Genomic DNA, 16,212 nt, shown 5'->3' with positions numbered 1-16,212 from the left:
TGAGGCTCTAATCATCTTAATATGACCCTCTCTCAAAAAAGGATTGCGGTTGTGGCTCAGCAGTTAAGGACCCTTAAGTTCAATCCCTGGTACAAACAACAACAACAACAACAAAAAAAAAACATTTAACAAATGTTAATAAACAAACAAAGAAAAAGACATTCTGATAAATTTACTTTGCCAAAAATTTGTGAGTAACTTTTACATTTTATGCTGTGGGAGAGATCACTCTGTTCTTTTCTTTGCTTCACTGTCCTAATTTAATTTTGATTTTTAGGCTACATTGACTAAAATCTCATGGAGTGAGTTGAGGAAAAGTTTTCCTTTTCACATTCTCTGTAAGAAATTGAATAACATTGCATTGATCTACTCCTGGAATGTTTAAAAGAAAAATTGTAAAATCAGCTGAGCCTTATGTTTTCTTTATGTTCCATTTAAAATAATTGATTCAATTTCATTAAGAATTGTCAAATCATTCACATTTTCTAGTCCCTCTTAGATCAGCTTTGTAAAGTTGTAATTTTTCCAGGAATACTGTTTGGTATATTGGAAATATACTACTAAATCTTACTTAACATAAATTACAAACTGCCAATGGTTTATTAAAAGTGTATTTATACAACTTCTGTAAATTCTAGGAATTATTTTATCTAAATTTTCAAATTTATTGGGATAAATTTGTGTATCTCTTATTTGGTCTCCTCCAAACCTATAGTTATTTATTTATTTACTAACTGTCCCTAATATTCATTGGTGCTTACAAATTTTTTTCCACTGAAATTTTCTCATTGTATTATTAATTATTTCAAATAATTAACTTCTGACTTCTTGCACTTGTCATTCTGTTGTCTTGGCCACAGCCTGTGTGAGGAAGGAATAGGTAACCTTCATAGTGTGGGCTGGCTGGAAATAAAAGTCTGAAAAAGTAGTACTAAGAGATAAAGATAAAGGACACAAGAAATATAGTTTGAGCGGGTGCTTTATGGGTGGAAGGGACCTGATGGGTCTGCTCCTAACAAAGGGGAAAAGCCTGTGAATACTTTATTTATAGTGAAACACACCAAAGAAATTTATGGTGAGGAGGGGTTCTTCACGGTAAACCAGAAGTCACAGCTGTGGGGAAGCTGGCCTAATTGTGGATCTAGCACTTGTGCTGCAATTCTTCCTCCTGGAGGCAGCTGGTGCCACGGGGTGAGTTGGGGCACTGGTATCTCTCTCCACCTGTGTTGAACCATGGGCTGTCTGAGCCAATAATTCAGGGGTATCACAGAACTCTCTCTGAGCATAATGTCTGCCAAACCAAGGGAGCAGTCTCACATTGGTGAGATTACACTGGAGTTCTCCAAAGGGCCTACTTCTGGTTTAGACCTTGGCTTACACATACCCACAGTTCATTCAGGGCTTCAAACACTACTGCAGCTATGAAATGGCTTGAACATGAGAGAACCTCCAAACACATACGACTAAAAATGCTATATCTGTTCTTTTCTGTTTAATTAATTAATAATTAGTTCGCTAATTTCCAAATTTCTGTTATAACTGAGAGCAATAACTCCAAGTACTTTTGTAAGTGCTTTTGATATGTCATACAAATTCTTGTTTTTTAAAAATTATTTATTCATTTATTTTTTTTTTTTTAGTTTTAGGTGGACACATTATTTTGTTTTTATGTGGTGCTGAGGATCAAACTCAGTGCCTTATTCATACTAGGCAAGCACTCTACCACTGAACCACAACCCATCCCTGATATCTCCTACAAATTCTGATATATGATTGGTATTTTCATTCTTATTTAGTTCTTAATTTAAAAACCTGTAAATACTTTTTCTTTTCACAGCAGATATTTAAATGTAGGTGTTTAAATTTCAAAATGTATTTTTGGGCTTTTAAGTTTTTTTGTTATTGATTTGTAACATAAATGCATTTTATAAGGATTTGAGTTTTAATTTACCTAGAAGATATAACAATTCTAAATTTCTATGGATCTAATAATATAGCCCCAAATTTATAAAGCAAGAATTGATGGAACTACAAGAAAGAATACATAAATGATTGTAGAAGTGAATTTAACACATATATATCAGTAATGGAACAAGCCAACAAAATGTTCGTAAGGATAGAATATTTGAACAGTATCATCCTCAACCCTTATTGCTTGATTATTTATATATATATATATATAAATATATATATATATATATATATAGATCTATATAGATAGATAGATAGATAGAGAGAGATCTATATATATATCTCATATATATTAAGGATATATATATGATATATATGTATCAGATATAAAGATATATATATGTGTGTATATATATATATAGATAGATAGATATGTGTGTGTGTGTGTATATATATATACACACACACATAAACACATGTATTAAAGCACATATAGAAAATTTGTAATATTTGACTCTAAGCCCTGCACTTACTGGAAGGCTAAGGCAGAAGGATCACAAGTTTGAGGCCAGCCTGGGCAACTTAGCCAGACTCTGCCCCAAGATACAAACAAACAAACAAAAGGGCTGGAAATATAGCTTAGTGATAGAGTGTTCATGGGTTTAATCCCCAGTACCCACAAGCCCCCACCCACCCCAAAATAGAATTGACTCTCTGCTAGGTCATAAAGAAATGCAAAAAATTAAAAAGAATTAGAACCATATAGAATATATTCTCTGTTCATAATGCAATTCAACAAGAAATGAGATTTCTTATAATATTTTTAATAAAAAATTTAATAGGACAAACATGATAAGAGACTTGGTAGTAGTATCAGTCTATGGATTTTTTAAAAAATGATATGACAAGGAGTACTTAGTAAGGCAGTACTCAGAAAATTATATGTTACTGTACTGTTTGGTATATTGGAAATATGCTTCTAAATCATACCCTAGGGTAAATTACAAACTGCTGACAGCAATGATTTATTAAAAATTTATTTGTACAACTCCAGTAAGCATTAGTCATAGCTCTAGGTGCAAAGGATGCAGCTATGAACAAGCCAAAATTCCTGCTTCAGCATTCAGGCCAGTAGGGAGAAAATACTAAATGATTATATGCAGCAACATAATCAAAAGTGGATGGAAGTGGTACATATTTCCTTTTGGAGAGTTTTGTAGTAATTATTTATCTGAAAATATCTTCACTTTCATTTTTGGTAACTATTTTGTTGTTTACAGAATTCTATGAAGACAGTCTTTTTCCTTTCAACACTTTGAAATTATCATTGAAGATGTCTAACAACACAAGATTTTTCTAATGAAAAGTCCGTAGTTGCATTTTAATTTTTTTTCCAGTATATAATTTTTTTTTGCCTTCCCTTTCCTCTTTTCCTCTTTCTTTCCTCTCTTCCCCTCCCTTGTTCTCTTCTGTTTTGAACCCAAACATTGCTCAGCTCTAAAATTCCCATTAAGGGGCTGGGGATGTGGCTCAAGCGGTAGCGCGCTCGCCTGGCATGCGTGCGGCCCGGGTTCGATCCTCCAGCACCACATACCAACAAAGATGTTGTGTCCGCCAATAACTAAAAAATAAATAAATATTTAAAAAACAAAACAAAACAAAACATTCTTTAAAAAAAAAAAAAAAAAAAAAAAAAAAATAAATAAAATTCCCATTAAGCTCACCGTCCTCCAGTAGCTATTTTAATTAGGCTAATAGTATTATACAGTAGCTTAGTATTTAGTCAAAGACTGAAAGGGATACCTGTCTAGAATATTTGCACTGTAAATTCCTGCCCCTTCACCAGCCCTGAACCCAACTCTTATTTTATTCTACCCACTTGCTCTCTATGTAGACTCCTACTCTTCTATGTTGCAGTTTGAAATTGTCATCAGTCAGAAACCAGAGTGCATGGGAAACTCAACTCATGTTTTCCTTTTTTCAAGTATCACAACCCCGTCTTGTTCTGAGACCAGTGCCTGAAAACAATTGTTTCTTTTGTTCTGTGTAGTTTCATAATTGTTGATAATGGAAGTATAAGTTCTATAACCATCCATTATTTTTTCTTGGCTGGAGTTGGAAGTTATACTAAATTTTTTGTTGGCAGAATAGGTTTCATTTTTTAGAATTTCCATTTAGAAAAATGCTAAGGAAAAAAATTTCACTTTCTATTCAGACACAAACAACTTCCATTTTTAAATTTGAGTTATTTAAAAATTGAGTAAATGCTGATTTTGTATTGTAAGAGTAAAAGAAATTGAAGTTAAAGTGTAAAAGACCGGGCATTGTAAAGTTTCTAAGCTGCAAGGCCTGAGTTAAAAAGTAAAGGACCAGGTATTGTTAAGTTCCTCTGCAACCCGCAAAACCTGAAATTCCTGTAGCTGTTAGGACAATACCCGAACTGCCCAGTAAATATTCCTCCTGATCCTCTGGTTGTTTAATAACCTAGGACCCTGTGTAGCCTGGCACGTAGGCATCCAGAGCCCAAAACCAATCAGTATGAATGTGTACCCCGCTTAGGAGTGACCAATCACCCCCGCCCAACCTGTTCCCGCCAATGAATGTAATAATCATATCTAAGAGTTGCTGTTCAATTTTCCTGAGCCTCATGCTGATTTGTTCTGATGTATGCAAAGCCCCCGCCCTCCCCCAAAAGTGTACTTAAGCACTGCTCAACCCCTGCCCGGGGCTCTGGGCTGCTCTCTCCTCTTGAGTGGGCATGGAGCCCCAGTATGCTGGATCAATAAATCCCCTTCTGCCAATTGCATGAGTGGTCTCTTGGTGGTCCCTTACAGTATGATAAAAGTGAGTTTTAAGTTCAAAAACAAAAACTTATTTTAAACTCTATCAGAAAGCTATAAGCAGTTAATGAAGGGTCAAAGGTAAAAATACTACAAGAACCAAAATGTATAAAGTCACTCTTTAGTTTTATTCATATATCATTCATTCATTCATCCAACAAACATTTATTGACTGCTTAGTGTAAAGGTAAAAATTCTAAGCTGATTCCAAGCTGCAAGAGCTTGAGTTAAAGTGTAAGAGACTAGAGAATTGTAAAGCTTCTAGATTACAAGGCCTGGGCTAAAAAGTAAAAGACAATTGTTACAATTGCAAAAGTCTATTGTTACAATTCCTCTGCTATCCCCGGAACCTGTAATCTCTGTAAAGTTGTTAGGACAATGCGGGAACTGCCTAGTAAATGTCTCTATTGATTCCCTGGTTGTTCAATAGCTAAGGGCTCTAGGTAGCATGGCACGTAAGCATCTAGGCCCCAGAACCAATCAGTTTAAATGTGTACCCCACTTAGAAGTAACCAATCACCCCTGCCCAAACTGTTCCCGCCAATGTATGTACTAATCATGTTTCAGAGATGTTGTTCAATTTCCCCGAGCCTCATGATGATTTGTTCTGATGTATGCAAAGCCCACCGCCCTCTCCAAGAAGTGTACTTAAGCTCCACCTGACCTCTGCTCTGGGCTCTGAGCCACTCTCCCTTCTTGAGTGAGCACAGAGTCCCAGCGCGCTGGAACGGATCCCTAATAAATTTCCCCCCTGCGATTGCATGAAGTGAGTCTCTTGTGTGGTCTCTCCCTCCGACACTCCGCTGCACCCCAACACTTAGTACTAGATATATACAGGTGATTTAGAAATAACCTTATTCTTCAAGGGATAACAGGAAAATATGAGAGAAATACAAACAAGTAAAAAATTAAAAAGCAATATAAATGAATCCCAGCTGAGGAGTTTGGTACTCCTTCAAACTGTCAAGATTATCAAAAACAAGGAAAATTGGAGAAACTACATAGCCAAGATTGTCTTAAGGAGGTATGACAAATAAATAGAATGTTGTATTTCAAATGGGGTCCTGGGGAAAAATGAAGTTTGAATGAAATGTGAAATTTAGTTAATAATGATGTATCAATATTGGCTCATTAATTATAGCAAATGTACTATAAAAATGTAAGATGTTATCAATAGGGTAAACTGAATGTGGGGATAGATGGGAACCATGGATTATCTTCTCAATGTTTATAAAATCTAAAACTTTTATAAAAAATATAATCTATTTTTTAACGTGTGAAAATACAGTGATATTTGTGGAGTCCAAAGGAATGGTGTCAGTAATAAATATTTAGGAAGCTTTGATTAATTTTTTAATGGTGCTAACTTTATTATAGATGTTACAAACACTATTTTAAAATTTATTTCAGCATTGATACTGATGGAACAATGACAGTAGACTGGGATGAATGGAGAGACTACTTTTTACTGCATCCTGCAAAAAATATCAATGAGATTATTCATTTCTGGAAGCGTTCTACTGTAAGATTAGTTTGTGTTTTACTGTTTTCATTTTTCTCTAAATGTCATAGCTGTTATTATCATTGTATAGTTCCTACAACATTAGTTACCTTACTGGCTAAAGTTAAAGTACTCCTTCCTAAAATGTTCTACTGATTTAGTAAGGTAGTGGTGGGGGCTTAGTAGTCTATAGGCACAGCAACCACAGATTTGTTTGTTTGCTGAAACCTGGAAATCAAAATAATGCTTATGAAAAGGGCCTACTTTGTGTTAAGAATTCATTACTGTGCAAAGTTGGCCTGCCTTAGAGAAGTGAAAAATAATATGTATTATTTTTTCATGACCTACTACTCTTGCCTAACCTCTTGGGATTTGCTTCTTCTCCATAGACAATATAGAGGATGAAAAATGGCAAAAACTCTGGGGTGAGAATATCTGGGTTTCAAGACCACATCTGCCACCCTCTAGGTATATAAGCCCCTCTATGATTCAGCTTTCTTAATTATGTGGTGGAGAAAATAGAATGAGTTTTGAGAATTAAATTAGTATATTAATATATTTAAAACAATATGAGTATATAAGTATTCAATCAATATTATAATAGGCACTTATTCTAGTATGTTTCATCTGTGTTCCCAAATATTTATGTATTCTTGGGAAACATGTAGTATTATTTCATATGATATTTTATTTATATTGATAGTATTGTGCTAGAGGCCATATCTGATTTATTACTTGATGAATTTGTTCTCCTTACCCAGCCCCCCACCCCCTTTTTGAGGTGCTGGGGATTGAGTCCAGGGACTTAAGCATGCTAGGCAAGCATTCTGCCACTGGGCTATACCCCAGCTCATCTGATTTGTCCTTATATGTTCATCTAATTTGTTGTTTCTAACTATTACATAGCATGCATTTACCATATCTCATTTGTCCATTACCATAGTAATGGGCATTAGGTTTTCTCTAACTCTCCACTCACAGAAAATGCTTTCCTGTTATGTACCTTAGAGAATTTCATGTTTATTTCTGAATTATAGGGAATATGCATATATATTAGAGTGAGAGAGGAGAGAGAGAGAGAGAGAGAGAGAGAGAGAGAGAGAGAGAATTTTTAATATTTATTTTTTAGTTCTCGGCGGACACAACATCTTTGTTGATATGTGGTGCTGAGGATTGAACCCGGGCCGCACGCATGCCAGGCGAGCGTGCTACCGCTTGAGCCACATCCCCAGCCCTATATATTTTTTTTAACTAGGGCATCATTCTTATTTTATGAACTATTGTCATGTTGTTTCCAAGAATGGCTTGCAATACCAGTTAACACTTCCATCAGCAATGTGAAGTTACCTGGTTATTTACATATTGTTTATTGTTTGACATCATCCAGTTTTCTATTATTTGCCATTCTATTGGGTATAAAGTTGTATTTCATTGTTTTAATGCATTTATTTAATTCCTAGTGTACTTTGGACAGTTTTTCATAGAAATATTAGATGTTTTCATGTTCTTCTTTTCTGGGAGGAGTCCTTATCTTTCTTATTTATTGAGAGACAAGATCTCACTGTGTTGCCTAGACTGGCCTTAGACTCCTGGGTTCAAGTGATTCTCCTGCCTCAGCCTCCTAAGTAGCTGGGAATATAGATGTGTACCACAGTGTCTGGAGGGGTCCTCATTTTTTTTATTTGTTCTTTTTAGGTATGAATATTCTTTTAATAAATTATCTGTTTATATCCTTTGTCTATCATTTATATTCTTTTGATGAGTTTTTTAATCTTTGTTATTTTATAGGTGTTGTATATTTATTCTAGGTATTAATATCTATTGAGCTTAGACTTACAAACATTTTTTCTAGTATATCATTTTTCTTTTTTTATTGTTGTTTTTTTGTCAATGCTGTTTTTGGTTAAAAACAAATTCTTAATTTTTTGCTAACTAAATCCATCAAAAATGGAATGGTTTCCAGTTTTTCTATTATATTTAAGTATTTCTCTACCTTTTGTTCACAAAGAAATTCTGTATTTTCTCTTTTAAGCTATAGTTTCATCTTTTATGTTTAGGTCTTTAATTCATCTGTAGTCTGTTTATATATATATAATAAAGGCAGGCTTCTGATTTTATTTTTTCCATATATTGAGGGAATTTTGATAATATAACTAACCTGTCTCTTTCTTCCACATTTGTTTATAGTGCCACCTTTCTTGGATATGGAGCTTACATATGAACTTGTCTTTTTTTCTTGAGCTCTCTTTCTGTCTGTGTTTGGTCTATTTCTTATACAGCTATTGAACTGTTTTCATGACCATGGCTCTATATTATATGACTTATCTAGTAAAGTAAATACTCTCTACTTACCCTCCTTCCCTTATTGATCTTTTTTGTTGTTGTTTGTTTATAAAATTAACTCATGTTTTTATAAATGGAATTTTCTTATTTTTCCCCGTAGACTTTAAAATTTCTTAATTCTAGCTGCATTTTTTTTTAGAAACTTGATTATGATTACATTCATCTTAGTTTGGATTGCTATAACAAAATACCATAGATTGGTGGCTTAAACAAAAATTTATTTCTCACAGTTCTGGAGATTAGAAATTTGAGATCAGAGGTGTGGTTTTTGGTGAGTACTTTACTCCTGGTTTACAGAGGGATATTTTCTTTTTGTACTTGCACATGTTCAGAAGAGAGGTAGCTAGCTGTCTGGCCTCCTCTTAAAAGTGCACAACTCCAAATACTAACACATTAGGATTAGGATTTCAACATATGAATTTCGGATAGGGGTACACAGACATTTAGCCCACTGCATTCTTCTCCTTATCCCCTAAATTCATGTCCTTACATGCAAAATAAATTCATGCCATTATAATGGCACCCAAATTCCTAATTTGTTCCAGTATTGAATCTGTAGTCTAAATACCAACATCTTATCTAAATATCATCAAGCTGGGCGCAGTGGTGCACACCTGTAATCCCAGCATCTTGGGAGGCTGAAGCAGAAGGATCAGAAGTTTAAAGGCAGCCTCAGCAACTTAGCTAGGCCCTGAGCAACTCAGTGACAGCCTGTCTCTAAATAAAATACAAAAAAGTGCTGGAGATGTGGCTCAGTGGTTAAGTTCATCCTCTTCAGATAGGAGCCTGTGAAACCAAGCAGGTTATGGAGAGATAGGCATGGGATATAGTTTCCATTCTAAATGGGAGAAACAGGAAAGAATGGAAGGGAAGATAGGCCCCACACAAGTCCAAAATTTAGCAGGGAAAGCTCCACAAGCTCTTAAGGCTTGAGAATAAATGTTTTTGCTTGATGTCCACCTTCTGCACACACTAAAGCTGTGATCCTGCCCCACTACCTACTAGAGCAGTAGTCCATCTTCCTGGCTCTGCCCAGTGGGATTGTGCCCCAGGGGCTTTAGGTGGCTCTGCCTTCATGACCCTGCAGGGTATTGGTCCCACTCTTTGAAACTGAAGTGGAATCTGTCCTGTCCCCAAGCCCAGTCTGTGCATTCTGGGCCTGTGTTGGGAGTGGTAGTTCTGATGAAAGTTGAACCTCATCTGGGTTCTTCTTCCCTTACCTAGTAGCACATGTTTTATGCTGAATAGCTCTTTGGTTTAGTCCTGTAGGATCTAAGAAATATGGCAGTTTTTAAAAATTTTGGCCCATTTTCTGTTTCCATTGATTTTAGTAGGCATTGTTTTTGCTTATTGTTTTTCCCTCTTTCCTTCCTAGTTTCTGTTGAGATGACTTGTTGTTGAGAGGCACAGCGAGTCGGAATGGCCCCTGGCATTTTGCCAGAAGTAATGGTTGAGAGGCAAGCCATTAAGATGATGATAATTAAGTTAAGTTGTTTATGATTGCTGTGACTGGATGGTGCTGGATTGAAACAGGCTGTGTATTCAATTGTATATAGACTCCTGCTGCCTCAGGCACCTGCTACTTTGGAGTTCTTGCGGGAATTCCTGGGGAGTTTGTGTTGGTTGGTGAAGTGGAGGGAGTTCGTTGGTGTGTGGGGTCCCTGAGAGGGTCGCGTGGGTGGCACTCAGGGGAGTTCAGAAATAAAGTTTGTTCCTGATTGAGTGGCTTGTGATTTGTGCCCAGCCAGACTGCGGCAACTTGTTAATTTCATGATTTACACGCACATTTACCTAATAGCAGTTCATTTCACTTTCAGGGTTTTCTTCCATATATACTTTTTCATTTTTTTTTTTGTAAACAGGCTGAGAATTTTTCAAGACTCTCAGTTCTGGTTCTTTTTTTCATGGTAATTCTGTCTTTAATTCATTTCATTTCCCTTATACTTTTACTATAAGGAGTCAAGAGGAGCCAAGCCTCTCCTTTAACATTTTGCTTATAAATCTCATCAGTTAAATATCCAATTTCAATGCTCACATGTTTCACTTCCACAAAACACTAGAGTGTTTTAGATGAACAAAATTCATCCAAGTGCTTTGGCACTTTATAACAAGGGTGGCCTTTCCTCTAGTTTCCAATAACATGTTCATTTCCATTTGAGACCTCATCAGAATGGCTTTTATATTTCATATTTCTACCAATATCTGTCCATGATTACTTATGTATGTTCTAGGAAGACAGGAGCTTTTTATAAAGTTCTATTTTCTTCTGAGCCTTTACCAGAATTACCTTTAAACTTGCTTTAATGGCAATATTGCCATTGTAGAGCATGCACTCTAAAGTTCTTGGAGCATCTCTCCATTACCCAGTTTTAAGGAGGTTTCCATACTTTTAGGTATTTGTTGCAGCAGCGCTTTACTTCTCAGTACCAATTTTGTCTCAGTCAGCTTGTGTTACTATAATACAGTACCATAGGCTAGGTGACTTAAACAGCAAACATTTCTTTCTCAAGTCAAAGATCAGCATGCCTGTATTATAGAATTCTTGATGAATGCTCTATTACTGGTTTGAAGAGGGCTATCTTCTTTTATTCTCATAGTGAAAAGAGTACTAGCTATCTGTCTGGCCTCTTATAAAACCTCCACCCTCATTGTCTAATTACCTTCCAAAGCACTTACTTCCAAATGTCAATGGGATTAGGGTTTCAACATATGAATGGGGGTGGGGCACAAACGTTGCATTGAATTGATAGAATTATTTGGGGAAAAGTAGTCTCTGTAATTTTAAATTACTCCATCCACAAATGTGACTTTGTTCTCTATTTATTCAGGTCTGCTGTTATATTCTTTATAGGGTATTAAAATTTTCTCTGAAATAGTCATCTGTATTCTTCATTAGATTAATTTGTAGATAATGTGTAGATTTTACCTCTATGGTGATATTCTTCTTAATATCTAACAGATTGGCAAAATTTTTATATTCCATTAAATTTTCCAGTTTATTATTTCTGCTTTGATAATCTTATTTGTATGAGTTGATCTTCCTACTTTTAATTTTGTTAAAGTCTCTCATTTATTCTAATTATTTTAAAAATTCTTTTTGTTTTGCTTTATATGTAACCATATTCTTATATAAAAATACCTTGTTTATTTAATTTCCTATATTATTATTATTATTATATTAATATTTTGCTTAAACCCTGGACTAGAATCTTCAGTACTTATGGCAATCAACCCTTCTTATTTATGAGCTAATAGAAAATACTTCTAAAACTTCACTATAAAATATGATTTTTGCTGTTAAGTTGTTTTTATAATTAGCAAATTAAGGGAGTTTTCAGAATTTCTAAGAACAGAATTATTGAAGTTTAATTTTATGTCATAAAATTTACACACTGTAAGTATGCAGTTAGATTCAGTGATTTTAGTAAATTGATAGAATGGCACACCCATCACCACAACCCATTTTTAGAACATTTCCATTATCTCAAAAAGTTCCTTGGTGCATGTTTATAGTTAATTCTTACTCTTCAAACTAGCCCTAGAAACTACTAATCTTCTTTTTGTCAGAGAGATATATTTTTTAATAATAAATATGTGATATACTTTATTAAAGAAGTTCCTCGTATATCTCTCACCAGTCATATCCTTCCCCATTCCCCAAGAATTAACCAGTATACTGGATTTCAGTAAATCATTTTTCCAGTGTTTTTGTTTTTGGGAGGAGGGTACTGGTGATTGAACTCAGGGGCACTCGACCACTGAATCACATCCCCAGCCCTGTTTTGTATTTTATGTAGAAACAGGTTCTGACTGAGTTGCTTAGTGCCTTGCACTAAATGTATCTATGTGTAAACAATAAATTATTTAGTTTTGCCTGGTTTTGAATTATATACAATCTTCTTTATATATATATATATATATATATATATATATATATATATATATATATATGCATATATACATGCATGTGTATGTATTTGTGTATATATATATAGATATATATATATAGTTGTAGATGACACAATACCTTTATTTATTTATTTTTATGTGGAGCTAAAGATTGAACCCAGTGCCTTATATGTGCTAGGCAAGTGCTTTACCACTGAGCCACAACCCCAGGTGAATTATACATAGTCTTTTTAACAGTTTTTTAGATTCATTTATATTGATGAATTGAAACTATATTTTATTCATTTTTGAATACAGGGTACCATTATATAAATGTGTGGATTTTTGATAGAGGTCACTATTGAAATTTGTAGTGTTTCTAGATTTTTTCTATTATAAGTAATTCTGCTTATAGTATCTGTAATAAACTTCTTATGTATGTCTTCTGGAAAAATGAATAAGATTTTTTAGGAATACAAATTATATGCCCAGAAATGGAATTGCTGAATCACAGAGTATTTTGTTCATTTTTATTAGATAACATTGAAGTATTTCTCAAAATGTTCACACTTTTTTAATTTTTATCAGCAATGAACAAAATTCCCCTTCTTTCATTACCTTGCCAAAGGTAGTATTGTTTGACTAAAATGTTTGCCAATCTGGTAGATACAAAACAGAATATTATTATAAATTTTATTTGAATGCTTTTGTGAATCTTCTGATGGGCCTCATTCTGTCTTGAAACTTCACAGATATTCTTTTCAGTGATTTCTCAAACTGGCCAAGATTAACAACCACCTACATTTGCTGACTCCAATAGTCAAGTCTCATATCTCATCTTGCTATCTTAGTTCCATTTCACGCTATCCCCAAGATACCTGCTTTACTTGGCTTCTGAACACTGCATTCTGTTGGTTGCTCCGCCTCCCTGTCCTTTCCTCTTTACTTTCCCTTGTTTCTTTTTCTTCTTTTATGTGATGTTAAAGATTAAATTGGGTTATGTTAAAGGATATGAAGTCTTAATCCTTAGGACATTAGAATATGATCTGATTTGGAAATAAGGAATTGCGGATATAGTTAATGATGCTTTCTGTAAGTTGTTGCTTTTATGATTATTCAAATATCAAATTTTAAAAACATGTTAAAAAGAATCTTTGAAGTAAAATAAAGTAATCCTGAAGTATAATGGACCCCTAATTCAATGTAACTGGTGTCCATATAAGAATATGATTATTGCTTGATGCAGTCATGCATGTTTGTAATCTCAGCAGCCAGGGAGACTGAGGCAGGAGGATCAGGAGTTCAAAGCCAGCCTCAACAAAGGCTAGACACTAAGGGATTCAGTGAAACCCTGTCTTGAAATAAAATACAAAATAGCGCTGGGGATATGGCTCAGTGGTTGAGTGCCCCTGAGTTCAATCCTCAGAACCACGCAAGAAAAAGGGGGCTGAGGATATTGTTCAGTGGTTAAGTGCCCCTGGGTGCAAACCCAAGTACCAAAAAAAAAAAAGGGATATGAGAATATGACTATGATTTTGGGCAAGAATACTTAATATCATGTGAAATATTTTTAATAATTGCTGCTTCATCAAAACTGTCAGCATTAGATGACTCTGGGAGAGTTTCACAATCAATACTTTGACCTCTTAAGAATTTCTCTTTGGAAAGATGATGGAATAAAATATCAGAAATGTTTGACTTTGAAGTAGTGCCTTTAGTAGCTGGAACATGAAGAGTCATGGTGTGTTGATTCTCTTTATCACACTTTTTATTGGTAGCATTTTTAGTAACTTTATCCCACATCGTGGCCATGGCTATATTTCTGTATGTTTCAGCATGTGCAGCCTTTACTTGAGGGTCATCTCCTATTGGAATAACATCGAGGGTGTCAGTATTTGCGGTAAAATTGTAATCATTGCATGCGTTCATTTGGGAGAGATCACCATCATAAGGTAAATCCTCCTGTTGCTTATAAGTTGTATCTTCTGAAAAATTGTTTTCATCCATGATTGTGCAACCTGGTGCTTCTTGACCTCTGCTGCCTGGTCCTGCTGATCTTATCATGATAGTTCATCTAGTTTTTATTGATTGTCTTCATTTTGCACCTCTTCAATGGGAAATGAGTGTCATTGTTAAATACATTAGAATAATGTACTATGATTAGTTTAGTGTCTATGCCATAATGAAATGGATGATTTTCATTTATAGAAATTCAGTTATAAACATGAAGGCAGAAAACTCAGCCAAGAGCTAGCTAATCCTAAATACCATGAAATAGTGGAGGGGGCAGGGAGATGTTATAATTTTCATTCTTGTTTTCAGTGCTGGGGATCAAACCCAGGGCCTCGTGCCCCTGATCTCCAACCCAGCCCTCATTCATCTAATTTTGAAGAGACATTTTTGTCTAGTTAATGACCAAATTTTTATCATTCTCCCTTAAGAAATATTCTTTGGAGTTTGTTTTCCCAAAATAGGAACCTGGCATTCAAGTAAAGGATGGATTTATTTATTTAGGTACTGAGTATTGAATCCAGAGTTGCTTTACCACTGAGCCATATCTCCAGGACCCACCCACCCCCACTTTTTTCTAGTTTGAGCCAGAGTTACTGAGGGGTTTCCCTAAGTTGCTGAGGTTGGACCCAAACTTGAGATCCTTCTGCGTAGCCTCCTGAGTTGCTGGGATTACAGGCATACACCACCATGAATGGCTAGAATAATTATTCACTCCAATAATCCATCCCTATCTATTTCTCCCCAATTCAATGATCACACAGTTTAACAGACTAAAAAGCCTAGGAATTATCCCTAATACTTTCTTCTTCTCCTTTTTTTTAAGTTGTGGATGGACACAATATCTTTATATATATATATAGTGTTGAGGATTGAACTCAGGGTTTCATCCATGCTAGGCAAGCACCCTACCACTGAGCCACAACGCCAGCCCCTTGACTTTCTTAACAATGATACCCACAACTGTCAGGAAATCTATAGCTGCTAAAGTTATCCTGAATCTGATCATGTTGCCATTTCTGCTTCTGCTCTCCTAGTTTAAGTCATTGTCTTCTCTTTCTTTAACTATTACAGTAGCCTTCTAACTATTTGTCTACTTCCACTCTTGCCAGGTTATGATCTCTTTTTGCATAGTGATCTTTTCAAAATGTAAAAACTGTGTGCCTGCCCCTGTGATTCCCTCTCTCCTTCTTTGTTAGAAAAAAATGGATGTTTCTATTTTTAAAACTATATCTTTACACTCTGAATCCATTTTCCTTTCCTCATCAGAGGCTTTATTCTCTCCATTATCCCCTTATTTCCTGTATGTAAGCCCACTGCATTTAAACACAACATTTTACATAGTTAAGTTAGTGTTAGACCAGGACGCAAGAAAAGACCACTGACTCCAATTAAAATCAAATTAAAGCAAGCTTATTATTTCGACCGGCCGGGCTGCCTTGCCCCTCAAATCGTGGGAGCCAAGGACAGCCCTGAGGCTTCTTTGTGGCCCAGTTTTATAGCCCAAAAAGTTACACAAAGGGGGGGTTACAGATAACAACATTCTGAAGAGCATAACACAAGTTTACATTTTGCTGGCCCCGGCATCAGAATTTATGGAGATCTTAGAGACTCAGAGAGGGTCGTTGTCTGGCCAGGGAGGGCCAGAATTTATGAGGCGTCACTAAGGTTTAGGAAAGGGTTGTTATATGGTCAGGGAAAACCGGACCTGGGTGAGTT

The 16,212-nt window shown here is 35.3% G+C and overlaps 1 protein-coding gene across 1 annotated transcript in view; it reads left to right on the top strand.

Moving 5' to 3' along the window:
- Positions 1-16,212, top strand: part of LOC113175356 (mitochondrial adenyl nucleotide antiporter SLC25A24-like) — a 53,489-nt gene that overhangs the window by 16,699 nt on the left and 20,578 nt on the right. Inside the window, exon 4 of the mRNA XM_077791578.1 lies at positions 6,162-6,273. Coding sequence (XP_077647704.1) covers positions 6,162-6,273 — 112 coding nt within the window. The remainder of the gene's footprint in view (positions 1-6,161; positions 6,274-16,212) is intronic.

This window comes from Urocitellus parryii, chromosome 11 (assembly GCF_045843805.1).
Source record: "Urocitellus parryii isolate mUroPar1 chromosome 11, mUroPar1.hap1, whole genome shotgun sequence".
NCBI classification, from domain to species: domain Eukaryota; kingdom Metazoa; phylum Chordata; class Mammalia; order Rodentia; family Sciuridae; genus Urocitellus; species Urocitellus parryii.
Note: the sequence above shows the minus strand (reverse complement) of the source record. Positions and strands in the feature narration are given on the sequence as shown.